This window comes from Lissotriton vulgaris, chromosome 9 (genome assembly GCF_964263255.1).
Source record: "Lissotriton vulgaris chromosome 9, aLisVul1.2, whole genome shotgun sequence".
Classification (NCBI taxonomy): Eukaryota; Metazoa; Chordata; class Amphibia; order Caudata; family Salamandridae; genus Lissotriton; species Lissotriton vulgaris.
Window position 1 is genome coordinate 1,224,534,666 of NC_141697.1, and position 12,722 is coordinate 1,224,547,387.

Genomic DNA, 12,722 nt, shown 5'->3' on the forward strand with positions numbered 1-12,722 from the left:
TAGTGATGGACCGTGGCACCACGATTAGAGATGGGAAAAGTTATGAAACTCTGCCTAATCCAGCCAAGTGAAAAAACTCTTTCTAAAACTTTATAAACTTTTTGAAAAATCTGTTAAAATGTGTTTTTTACTTTTTTCCCACCAAGACCTATTATTGGCATGGACATTCTCCATAAAACCACCTTTTTTGAAGAATTTTATCCCACAAATATTTTTAGTAGGAAGCCTTAGTCTTCGTATGACGTTGGGTGAAGTACAGAAACTTGGTAACCCTGTGAAGTGTAAAGTTTGTTCATTAGCACCTTGCAGGAGGGATAAGGGCAGACAGCAACAGTTTGATTGAAGATGGCGGGAGTAAGTGCTAAATAAAAAAGTTATTATTTTTATTCAGCTTGTACGTTGACCTCGTTCTGGCAATGATAAGGCACATGAGGTTTCGATCAGGACCGAGTTAGGGATTCTTCATCTGGTGTACGGAGTCTCCTGTAGGTGGTCATCTTCGGTCACAAATGTATCGGTATGTGCCTGGATTGGATCCAGAACACGGCTTCCTATTGGGAGCTGGGGGGAGGGAGAGGGTCTCAACGTATGCAGTCAGCCAAAGAGTAACAACAGCTGAGCCATGGGTCTTTCTGAAGGTTCAATGGGTAGTAGACAGAAAAAAGGTATTTGCCAAATATGAGAGGTACAGGTGGGCTAAATCCATGCCGCATTTTGAGGATAAACATTGAGGGCCTGATTCACAGAGGCAACGTGGACTTTGAGTACGTTTACACTTTGAGTAAGTTTACTACTTTTCGGTATTCACAAACTGCACCTTTGTAGCAACGTACTCTTTTGTAGTAAATTACACATGTAACTTACTTTTTTGTAGTAACTATGGCATGATTACTAGTCTGGCGGACGTAAGACCGCCAGACTCGCAGTGGCGAGGGTACGACCACTGCATTACGACTTTAACAGTCATGGTGGGGAGGACCGCCGGCTGTGCAGGGAACACTTGTTCCCTGGCAGTGGCGGAGCCGCGCCACAATGTAACATGCTGAGCGGGACTGCCGCAGTCCCGCTCAGCATATTAAGAGTTACGTCACCGCCAGCCATTTTATGGCGGGAGCCCCGCCATGAAAAGGCTGGCGGCTGAGGAACATAGGGGGCCCTGTGAGCCCACCATTCCCCCGCCAAGGGGATACATTCAGGGGGCACAGCATGTGGCCCTCTGTCTGTATTCCCCCAAAGTTCCAGCACGGAGTGGATGTCGCCATCTATGCCGTGCTGGAGCTTTTTTGCAGTTCCCATTGCGGTTCCTGTTTTCCAGGCACCACCATGGGAAAGGCGAAGGACCGTCGGCCTTACACTAGCTCAACTCATAATAAGGTGGGCAGTCCTTGCGCGGCTTTGGTGGAAAGCCGGTGCAACTCTGCCAAAGTAGTAATCAGGCCTTACTCTTTTGTAGTCAGTTCAGCACTACACAGGGCAAACCACTGGTATTGCAACACCCTCCCGTTGAAAATAATGGAGCTAGGAACTTACAAGAATACCCCCAGGAAATAATGTCAAACTTAATTAGATTATTCAAATAGTTAAAAATATAACTAAAAGTTAATGTTAAAAAATATAAACGTAAATAGTACATATTTGTTATTTATATATTTAATTATAAAATATTTAATAATTTTTTTATTAAATACATCATGTAACACTACATTTTACTAAATATAATTACATTTAATTTCAAGCAATTCTACACATTACTTTTAATAATTATTAATGTGCATTAAAATATTTTTTTCTACAGTTGCAAATTTATTTTGTAATTTAAACTTTAGAGAAATAATTTTAATGTAATTTAATATATACCAATTAATTAAACTTTTAATTAATTATTTAATAGTTCTCTAGCATTTTTGTGTTTTGTTCTACATTTAAAGTAAAGAAATAAATGAATTTACATTAATATTCAACATGAAAAACATTTTTTATATTTACTTTACAGAAAAATAAATGTTCTACATTTTATTTTTATTTTCCCAAATGGAGGCTGCTCAGTCTTGTTGGAGATCTCCACATGTTAAGTATATAAATTTTTTGTTCATTATTTTAGGCAAAAATAAATATTAAAACAATAGTTATGTTGACTATTAATACAAATTACATTTATGAATGTATTTTACATGTAGAACAAAATAGAAAAAATTTCACAGCAATAATATGTTTACTTTGAATTAAATCTTTAATTCATGAGAATATATTAATATAAATTAAACACATTTATTCTAAAGTTTAAATTTAATAAATAAATTCCAGCCTGAAGAAAAAACATATTTTGCAATCTCATCACTGTTTAACAGTGATGTAATTATTTAATTAAAGGGAGTGTAATTATTTTTAATGTAATTTAATGTAACATTATATTTTAAATGAAACATAGGTAATTAAATGTTATAATTTATAATAAATATGTACTATTGTATATACTTTTTCACATTATGCATAATTATTTATGTTACTAACAATTTTAAATAATATAATTTAATTGAAGATTATTTCTTATGGACTTTTATTTTAAGTCCCTACCACAATTATTTTCTGTGGGAGGGTGTTGCAGTATGTACAGTTGGCCTTGTGTCGTGCTGGACTTACTACAGAAGTGGAAGTTACTACAAAAGTATAAGTTACACATGTAAGTAACCACAAAAGTGTAAGTTACTACAAAAGAGTAAGTTAAATATGTAAGTTACAACAAAAGTATAAGTGATACGAGTAAGATACTACATAAGTGTAAGTAACTACAAGAGTGTACGTTACACACATAAGTTACTACAAAAGTGTAAGCTACTACAAAAGTACCATTTGTGGATAGAACGTTGTAGTAAGTTGTACTTTGTAGTATGTTTTGTAGTACTAGTGAAGTACTACAAAACACACTACAAAGTGCAGTTTGCGAATCAGGCCCAGACTTTGTGAATGTGTTCCTTGTATGTACTTTACATGTCAATTAACCTTATGTGGACATGTAGGAACTGCGGCATGGATCTGGCCCTGTTAGACGTATGGTGGATGCCCCTGCTCTAGAGTGGGAGAGGGATGAAAGACCCGCTGGCCCCATTTGGTAAGGGTCTGGAGTCCCCTCAGGCTTGGCCCAAGGTTGCAGATATGTTCTTGGAAGGAATGGTCTACTTGAACCCATCTGTCCATGGCAGAGTGGCGCGGTGAAACTAGCAGGTGGCGTAGGCGTTCGCCTTGTTGTGAATGTACTCCAGGAGGCCGGCCGCCTGCTCCTCCAGCTTCTTCAGCTCATCTGTTTTTGTGGAAATCTCCTTCTCGTTGTTTTTAAACGTCTCCTCCAGACCTAAGATAAGATAAAAAAGAACAATACTGTAAGGGGTCTCCCTTCAGCTTCCATGTTCCTTGGAATCTCCCCCACTCTCTGCTTAGGGTTTCTTTGCATTATCTCCCCTTTTATCTGGGTGACCCTCTCTGTCCCCAGTGATCAGGGCATTGTGTGAAATTGAGGAAAGCATTATAAAGGAGAAGAAAAAACAAGGAAAGGTTCAAACGAAGAAAAACTAGAAGGAAGAAGTTTATTTTTTAATAATAATGAAGAAAACCCACTAGACATTGAAAATATATTTTTGTCTTTCTTGCAGACCTACGTATTGTAGAGATACATAACTGGAATTGTGTATTGTCTTAGTTAATTGACTAGTTATAGGTGGATTAGGCCGACATTGATTAAAGGTTTATGCTGGCGCTCATGCGATGTAAAGATGTACAAAAAGGTCCAAAGCCGTGCAAAACGCAATGATGGATCAACTTTCATTTGTAGAAGATATTTTGAGTTGAAATGTGTCCACCAGGCAGCGCCGAGACCTCTGTGCACCAAACCTCTGTTAATGTATGGAAGGGTATCCTGTCTGGACCAGGCCAGCACGAAAGCCATCGGTTTTGGTGTGAAGCTCCACTAAAGTTGTGTGATCCGGCATTGCCCCAATTTCTCACAACTAGTGTTGAGGTTCCCTCAGAGCTCAAGTGGTACATTGCCCAAGCTACCCATGTTTAGCATGTGAGCTTTATTGCACAGCACACATCTTACACTTCTGACCACTGTCCAGTGGTTAACATTTGTACTAGAGGAATTTGTACTGGAGGGAGAGCCTCTAGTTAAAAGCCCAGGCCAGAAACTGATAGCTTTCTTTTGTACCACAGCGCAAGGCTTAGGGTCATGCGGAACCGCCAGTGATAGGGTGGGAGTCGGCGATGACATCTTCAGTGAAATAATCTTGCTAATTCTGGAGCTGTACCATTTTCTGTCTTTCCTGCATGAAGGAGAGTACATTTGGGCCTTAGATTAAGGTTGAGGACTTGGTGTTTAGAGTAAGGATTAGCATTAATTTTAGTCTAAGAATTATTGTAAATTTTTAAGGAAAGTGTTGCCCTAAACGTTATGTTTAGGATAGGGTGAGGAATAGGTTTAGGATTAGAGCTCTAGTTAGTGTGAGGGGCAAGGTAGCATTACACTAGGTTTAGGGTTATGGGTAGGCCTGTGCCTAGGTTAAAAGTATGTCTGTGTTTAAAGTTAAGGATACGGTTAAGATTAGGAATATGTTTAGGGTAATGTTTAAAATTAAGATTTGGGTTAGGGTTCAGGTTAAGATTATGGCTAGTTAGTGTGTGTTTTAGGACTCTGTTTAGGGTTAGGAATAGGTTTAGTATTAGAGCTCTGGTTACTATGAGGGTTACGGACCGCATTACAATTATGTTAGGGTTATGGTCAGGACTGTGCCTAGGTTTTGAGTATGGTTATGTTTAACATTAGGGTTACAATTAAGATTAGAGGTAGGAATGTGTTTAGGGTGATGTTTAAGATTAAGCTTTGGGTTAGGGTCCGGGTAAATCTTAGGGATAGTTAGTGTGAGTTTTAGAGTTTTGTTTAGGCTAAGATTTGGATTAGGTCTAGGATTAGAGCACAGGTTAATGAGAGGGTTAAGGATAGCATTACAATTATGTTAGGTCTATGGTTAGGACTGTAGATAAGGTACACGTTTTGTTCTGTTTAAAGTTAGAGATATGGTTAAGATTGTGGCTAGGAATGTGTTTAGGGTGATGTTTAAGATTAAAATGTGGGTTGGGGTTTGAGTTAAGATTAGGACTGGTTAGTGTGAGTTTTAGGGCTCTGTTTACTGTTAGGTTTGGGAACAGGTTTAGGATTAGAGCGCTGGTTAGTATGAGGGTTTAGAACAGTGTTACAATCATGTTAGGTTTATGGTTAAGACTGCAGCTAGGGTATGAGTACGGTTATGTTTAAAACAAGGAATACAACTAAGGTTAGTGTTAGGCATGCGTTTAGGGTGATGCTTAAGATTTAGATTTGGGTTATGGCTTGGGTTAAGAATCGGGCCAGTTAGTTTGGGTTTTAGGGCTCTGTTTAGAGTTTGCGTTGTGCTTGGATTTAGGTGTAATATTAATGTAAATATTATGTTTAGGGTGGTTTCGGTTTAAAGACTAATGCTATGTTTGACGTAGGCTTACGGTTCAGGATAGGTAAGGGCATACTTTGGGATTATAGTTCTGATTAGGGTTTTTAATCAGGGACTTTCTGTATTCTGATATTTGTTATAATGGTTTCGTCCTAATCATCAATGCAATGTACAATGCATTAGGCCTGCTTGCTTATCATTTAGATCCAACCGTGATTATTCTTGATCTGCCCCCTCAGCTGTCAAAATACAAACATGTTGAGTTATTTCAAACACTAAGGGCCCGATTCTGATCCGGTTAGGAAATCTTCCCTATCGAATCGGTTTGGAAATGGTTTCTGACCCACTCGGATCGGGAGAGTCTGACTGTCTGAGTACGATGCATCCGGATGTTTCCAGATGCGATTTGGTTGGACTCCAAATTGACTTCAATGGGAGCCTATGTTCCTAACTGTATCGTAATCGGGCCCTCGGTTGGGAAGACACCTTCCCCGATCTGATTCAGAAGGAGCAAATGCCGTTGGAGGCCTTCCTAACCGCATTGTAATCGGGCCCTAGGTGGGAATGCTTTCCTAACCGCATCGGAATCAGGCCCTATGTATATTTCTTCCTAACGTGTACATTCATGACATTATGCTATTGAGAATATAAAATGCAACAATCCATACTTTAGATTCTATGTCAATAGCAGGAATATTTGGAAATGGACAAATTATGCAGTTCCCCAAACTTGTGGCTCGTCAGAGTACAAGCAGAGTGAAACCAGACCGGGTGTGAAGATTACACTATGAAACAAACAAAATCATGCAATGAAATTGAGACCACAGGGGAGGACTTTTAGAAGTCACTTGGCAGCTGTCAGGGATGGTTAATCTTACTTCTGGTTCCCATGTACAACAACCGATGCTAATGGCGGCAGACCAGGCTCAGGTGTGGAGGCGCTGAGCAGGATATACAGGTCGTACACACTACAAAGATTCCTCAGGAGAGAGATGCTAATGTGTTAATACACATTCACTGTAGGTAAGTTTTAATGAGGAGTTTACAAGTGTCATTCAGCAGATTCAATGCGGACAGTGTGCAGAGTGGAGGACCAAGTCCTAGCCGTATGGACCAGCATTTAGAGGGTAAGGCAACAGGGCCTCTGTTGTCATTTAAGAAAGAGAACAGAGCTGCCTCGGGGAGTCAAATTCAGAAAATGCCTCTACAGGAAAATACAGGAGACAAAGGAAGAGAGACTCCAAATATGAGGCTATTAGTGAGGAGAAATAGGAATGCCCGGTGAGCATTCCCTGGGCAGGCACATCACTTGAAGTGGGGGGTTTTACCAGCGGTGAAGGGGCAACAAGTGAAGCTGGATTTCATGGGGGCATGAAACCAGTATGAGATTTCTGGGAACAGAGAAATATAGGAGTAGAGCCACCAGCATCTGAAATGTGTCAGTCCGTCTAGAAGCAAGAGGGAGCTAGTCTGTGTAGAATATCCTATGCGCGTAGAGGGGAGTGTGGGAAAAGGTTGCAGAAAACTAAGGCTACTCCAGCAGGCATACACATATCTACCTGTGTTTGGCTCTCAAAAGTTCTTGAGCAGCTTGTATTAAAGTCCCTGTCCCTCTATCTGGAAACTCATCATCTACTCCATGAGCGACAGGCAGGTTTCCGAGCTCATCACAGCACCGAGTTGGTGATGCTCTCGGTGTTGGATGAACTAAGAGGCATGGCTGACTGCAAGAAACCGAGCGCCCTCATTTTGCTGGACTTATCAGCGGCGTTCGATACTGTCAGCCATGCCTTGCTTTTGGAAAGATTGAAGGACTTTGGGATTAAGGGCCTGGCCTTTCAATGGTTGCAATCATTCCTTACAGGAAGGACCCAAAAGATACAACTGGGGGATGAAACATATGAGATAGGGATTTTAGAGTGCGGGGTGCCACAGGGGTCCGCCCTGTCCCCGCTTCTATTTAATCTCTACCTGCAACCATTGATTGCTTCTTTGGCCACCATGGGCTGTAAAGTCTTTAACTACGCGGACGACACGCAACTGTTGTTAAGTGTCGATGACACTATGGCCGCACAACTCCAAGCTCAGAACATCTTGCGGTTCACAGTGCAATGGATGACGGATAACCTGTTAAAAATTAACCCTGATAAGACTGAGGTACTAGTGATTCCATCCACTGCCTCACCTTGGTGTGATCTCTATTGGCCCACAGAGCTAGGCCCTTCTCCAAAACCAAGCCCGTTTGTAAAGAGCCTGGGGATCAAGCTGGATGATGATCTGTCAATGGCCCCTCAGATCTCCGCGGTTGTGGGAAGTTGCACAAACATCATTCGGCAGCTGCGGAAGTTAATTCCTGTCCTCTCACAACCCATGATGCGATCAATAGTAGCGGCCACCATCATCTCCAGAATTGATTACGGTAATGCCCTTTACCTTGGCTTACCTAAAACTCTGACCAGTAGGCTTCAGGTCATAATGAATGACGCTGCCCGGTTGATCTTCAGGCCACCGAGGAGATCTAAAGCCACTCCCCTACTACAAAGTTTGCACTGGCTCCCCATTAAAGAAAGAGTGGAATTTAAGAACTTATGCACGGCCCATAGGGCAATCTATGGCAAAGCCCCAACCTACATCAAAGATCGTCTGCAACTTTATTGCCCTATGAGAACACTTCGATCTTCAGACTCCCAATTACTGGTCTGCCGTCGCTACAGGTTAGTGACCAAGGGAGGGAGAGCCTTTTCAGTGCAAGTTCCTCAGCTGTGGAACAGGTTGCCGGAGGTGCTGCGCCGGGAAGGGAATCTATTACGATTCAGGAAGAGTCTAAAAACATTTCTGTTCCGCAAAAGCATGAGCACAGTATAATCTGCCATGACCTCAGCTTTCATCTTGCTAAGTTATTGTCTGTTACCATCTTTCCAGGCGCTTAGATACCTGCAGGTGATTAGGCGCGATACAAAAACTCACTAACAATAACAATAACTATTGGTGAAATAAGTTTGTTTCCCTGGTTGTCCAACTTACTCCTCTGACTCTTAAATACTAGATCCCAGGTTTGAATACTATGAATCCACTATGCTCAAATGTAAAGCTCTCTAATACATTTGTCAGGGTAAAAGTGTTATTTAAAAGCTAACTACATAAATAGGTAAAATAATACTTTTCTTTTAGTTTCATATTATCTTCCTTGTGTATATTGTGTTTTCCCTTCACTTTTAAATGTAAATGGTATTTCTTAATTGTTATTTGTACCTGTACAAACCTCGGATAGATGAATAACTAACATTTATTTTGAAGTAGTAAAGACGTCTTTAAGAAACATTAATGAATATATATATTTTGTCAAATTAAATTTGTTGCTTTTCGAGAAAGGATGGCACTAGATCACATAAGGCAAACTAGACAGGAATGGCGGGCTTTGTATAGTAACTTTCTACATATCTGCTCCATAACTACTTCATAGTTAATATTTTTATTGTATAGGTTGGGTAAGCTTGGAAGAAGGATTTGATAGCTAAAATGATTTAGTCTGGTACCTGCTCTGTGGGGGAAGATAATGATTTTCAGTCGTCTTTCTTCTTTATCACTGCACCGATTAGAGTTAGGATTCCATTTTATATAATGAATATTCTCTTTCACTTAAAATACTTACCAAATCTTGGGTGTTAGAGTTTCCCTAACGACAAAATATTTTGAACAAGGGGGTGGAAGGTGTTGTAGGTAGTAAACTTGTCACCATTCACACGATAGTCAATGTTTTTGATAAATTGTATCAGGTTCGAACTACTACATAAATATTTATATATGTGAAGTATTCTTTCGATTGCAATATGCACTCATACAGTAAATATTTATATGTTTGTATATGGAAAAGAAATAATACAAAATAAATATTACTGACTGGCTAGCCAATTGATGTCATTAATATGTCATAATTTTGCATCTTTTTAATGCAATGCTTAGCCAGTTTAGTGTGTCAACGTCTGACTTTTTTTTGATTTTTATAAAATTGTAGGTTAAAAATTGAGAAAAGCCATCACAAAACTTTACAAGCAGAATTATAATTTTGCACACGCTTTACTGAAATATGTGCCTATTTGAGCAAATCCAATGTTTTCACAATAAGATGGATCAATCTCTATTGGTCTACATATTTATATAGTACATATTTACAATTTCCGGATAGATAAGATGTAGATTTTGGAAACTGAATATAAAATGGCGAATACGTGTCATGTAAATTCAAGTGAATTACTCACCATCAAGCTTGCTCTTTGCATCATTGGCCTTCTTCAGGAGTGTTGTTGCCTCCTCCTTCACCTTCTTCATTCTCTCGATGGCACTCATTGATGCGCTGCCCTGGCCGTCTATTTTGTCTGTCAGTTCTGTGTATTTCTTGTTCACTTTCTCCATCTCCTACACACAGGTGAGAGGGGTAAAGGGTGGGAAGAAAAGCAGAGGTGGAGTATCAAAACCTCACCCAAGGTTCACAGATATAAAATTGCACAGTATTCCATCATTCGAATGAATCGACTTTATTCGGGCACGAATACTGGTCATAAAAGCACATACAAAGATATAATCAGCAGACATAAACAGTATAAAATGTTAAGACCAATATATACAGATAAGAAACATAATCCACATCCAAAAGGATAAAGTGCTAAAAAGAGGTTAAAAAAATTCAATTAAAATAAGCCCATTCTAAAACAATCGTCCTGGGATGGCAAAGACTGCAGGTAGAGAAACGCAGCTCCACTTTTTCTTATTTTATCTTTCCGAAGAGCTGGGACAAGCAGGCCTTTAGTCAAATCTCTATTAAACCTACAGAAGAACAGGAAGTGCATTTAGGTTTTGTCAGATGATTAGTCGCAAAGGCAACGACATATAGTGGAAACATCATACTGACCAAGGAGAAGACAGAGTTTCCACCTAACTGAGCCAAGGTGAAATCTAGTGAGGCGTGACCTCTCCCAGGGGCTTTTGGCCACTCTAGATAGGGTTCTATCCCAGGACACATTTTAATCATTACATATTGTCTATAGGTGTCCGAGGTTAATAGGGCAAGCTCCTATGCCCTGGACCGCTCCAACAAGACCTTTTCTTTTACCCACCTGTTGTCCTCTTTTGTAATGGATGTGGGATCATTGAAGAGACTGGGTCTACCATGGCTAGCAAAATTGGGGGCATGTTAGCAAGAACCTCGTTACAATTATCGCTGTTTTAACGGCAGGAAACTGCAGCTAAAATGGCGATAATGGGCTTGCTAATATGCGTTATAGCATTCCAATAGAAGCTTAGGTTAGATGTGCAGGACATCTAACTCTCCTGCCGCTAAAACGGCGATCATTTTAACGAGCTTCTTGCTAATATGCCCCTGAGTTTGTATATATTTTATCCAGGGCAGCGAGAGGCCTCGAGCGCTCTCCATACTGTTCTCAGTTACGGCTCTGCTAACGGAGGCCTGTACATTGCACCAGATGGAACACCAAAGTAATAGAGGGGCTAGCTTGATACGCTCTTCAGCATAGCCTAGGCCAAGCTCTTCATGCACCTTGAAATTACTACTGGTAGGGGGCACCCCTAAAATCTTACATTGTAAGCACCCTGTTTTCCTCCAGCTGCAGGTTGCTGGTGTTTGTACAATTCTAGATCTCACCCACATTGGTGATTAAAGAGCTCAGTAAGCAGGCCAATGGGCTTATTCCCTATAAACGCCGAAACTTTAAAAATCAACTCAGTGGCACGTGTGAAGCTGGAGCACCTGTTTGCCATGCAAGTGGACCAACTAAGGGGCATATTAAAAACATGTGGCGATAATAAAATATTTTCCTATCGCCGGCTATCGCTGGATTTTATCGCCATGATAGCGCTTTATTAACAACGCTTTGCGCATTGGCGATATAAAATCCAGCAATAGCGGCGAAATGCAGGATTATCGCAGGTAATCCAGCGATATGACATCAGCAATAGGGAAATCCTTGCTGATAGGCCATGGTGGACTTAGCACATCAATCCACCTCCTACGGAAGAGATGGCTAAGTCTGAATTTTTGCAGGAGTTAAATCTTGCGATAAAGGGGGCTTAGCGCGCCTTTTCCGTTCGCATCGCGGGTCAGGGGCAGCCTTGTTAATATGGCGATGCAGAGTTAGCAAGTGTTTTACATTTAGTTTTGCCAAGGTACGCCCACTTTGTATGTCTTTAGCGATAATCATTGCTGACATGCAAAGTGGAGTAAAAAGGGCTGCTAACTCAAGGAAACACGCGTTAGTTGATAATTGAGCGGAAAAAAAACGGCTGCTTTTTGGTCGAAAACGGCCGCTGAAGTGGCGACATTGGGCTTGATAATATTCCCCTAAGATTTTCATCCACGGTAATCCCAAGGTAGGCAAAAGACAGCACTCTCTCAACTCAATAGATCCGAATATAAATTGTGCGGGTCTTCAAAGCCATGGTGCCACAAACCATTATAAAGCTTTTAGATTTGTTAGCTTCCATGAAGTCAATATATCCATCGATGAGAATCTTCAACCTGTTGGAGGTACTGGCCAGTAAGATGGCATGGTTGGCATAAAGTAATGCCGGCACCATCTTACTCTCAATTTTGGGGACATCAGTACCTAAGCCTACTAAAGCTGCCTCTAGCTTGTTAATGTACAGTAGAAAGAGAACTGGTGCCTGCACACACCCCGATGGACCCCTCGCCGCAGACTCTGGGAGTCAGAACATTCTCTGTTTTTACATATCTGGACTGCACTTAAACCTGGAGGTTTAAGTGCAGTCCAGTGCACTTAAACCTGGAGTTTAAGTGCAGTCAAGTGCACTTAAACCTGGAGGTTTAAGTGCAGCTCTCTCAAGAACTGTACTAATCCCTTCTCCACGCCCATATCAGCCATAAGATCCCACAACGTGGATCTGTTGATGCTATCAAATGCGCTCAACAGATCCATGAATGAGAGGGGAATGGCACATCGCTTAAGCAGCTTGTACTTGCGAATTATGAGATGGAGATTGAAACATTGGTCAATAGTCGCCAGGACGGAATTCAAACCGGACCTCCGACAAAACATTCTTCTCACCAATCCAGAGTTCCACTCTTCCAAGTATAATGCGTCCCACAATCTCAACAAAGGAGTCTCAAAGGGACATGACACAATAGCATGCTGGAACCTCTGTTCCCTTTTTTAAAAACTGGCACTATAATACCAGACCTCCATCATTCAAAGAACATCAGTGGGACCGCGT

General features: G+C 40.8%; 1 protein-coding gene across 1 annotated transcript in view; it reads right to left on the bottom strand.

The window, feature by feature from the left end:
* Positions 1-2,588: 2,588 nt before the first annotated feature.
* Positions 2,589-12,722, bottom strand: part of LOC147693100 (laminin subunit beta-1-like) — a 381,988-nt gene continuing 371,854 nt past the window's right edge. Inside the window, exons 35-36 of the mRNA XM_086939353.1 lie at positions 9,737-9,893; positions 2,589-3,349 (exon numbers count right to left, since the gene is read on the bottom strand). Of these exons, the coding sequence (XP_086795479.1) occupies positions 3,216-3,349; positions 9,737-9,893 (291 nt within the window). The 3' untranslated portion in view covers positions 2,589-3,215. The remainder of the gene's footprint in view (positions 3,350-9,736; positions 9,894-12,722) is intronic.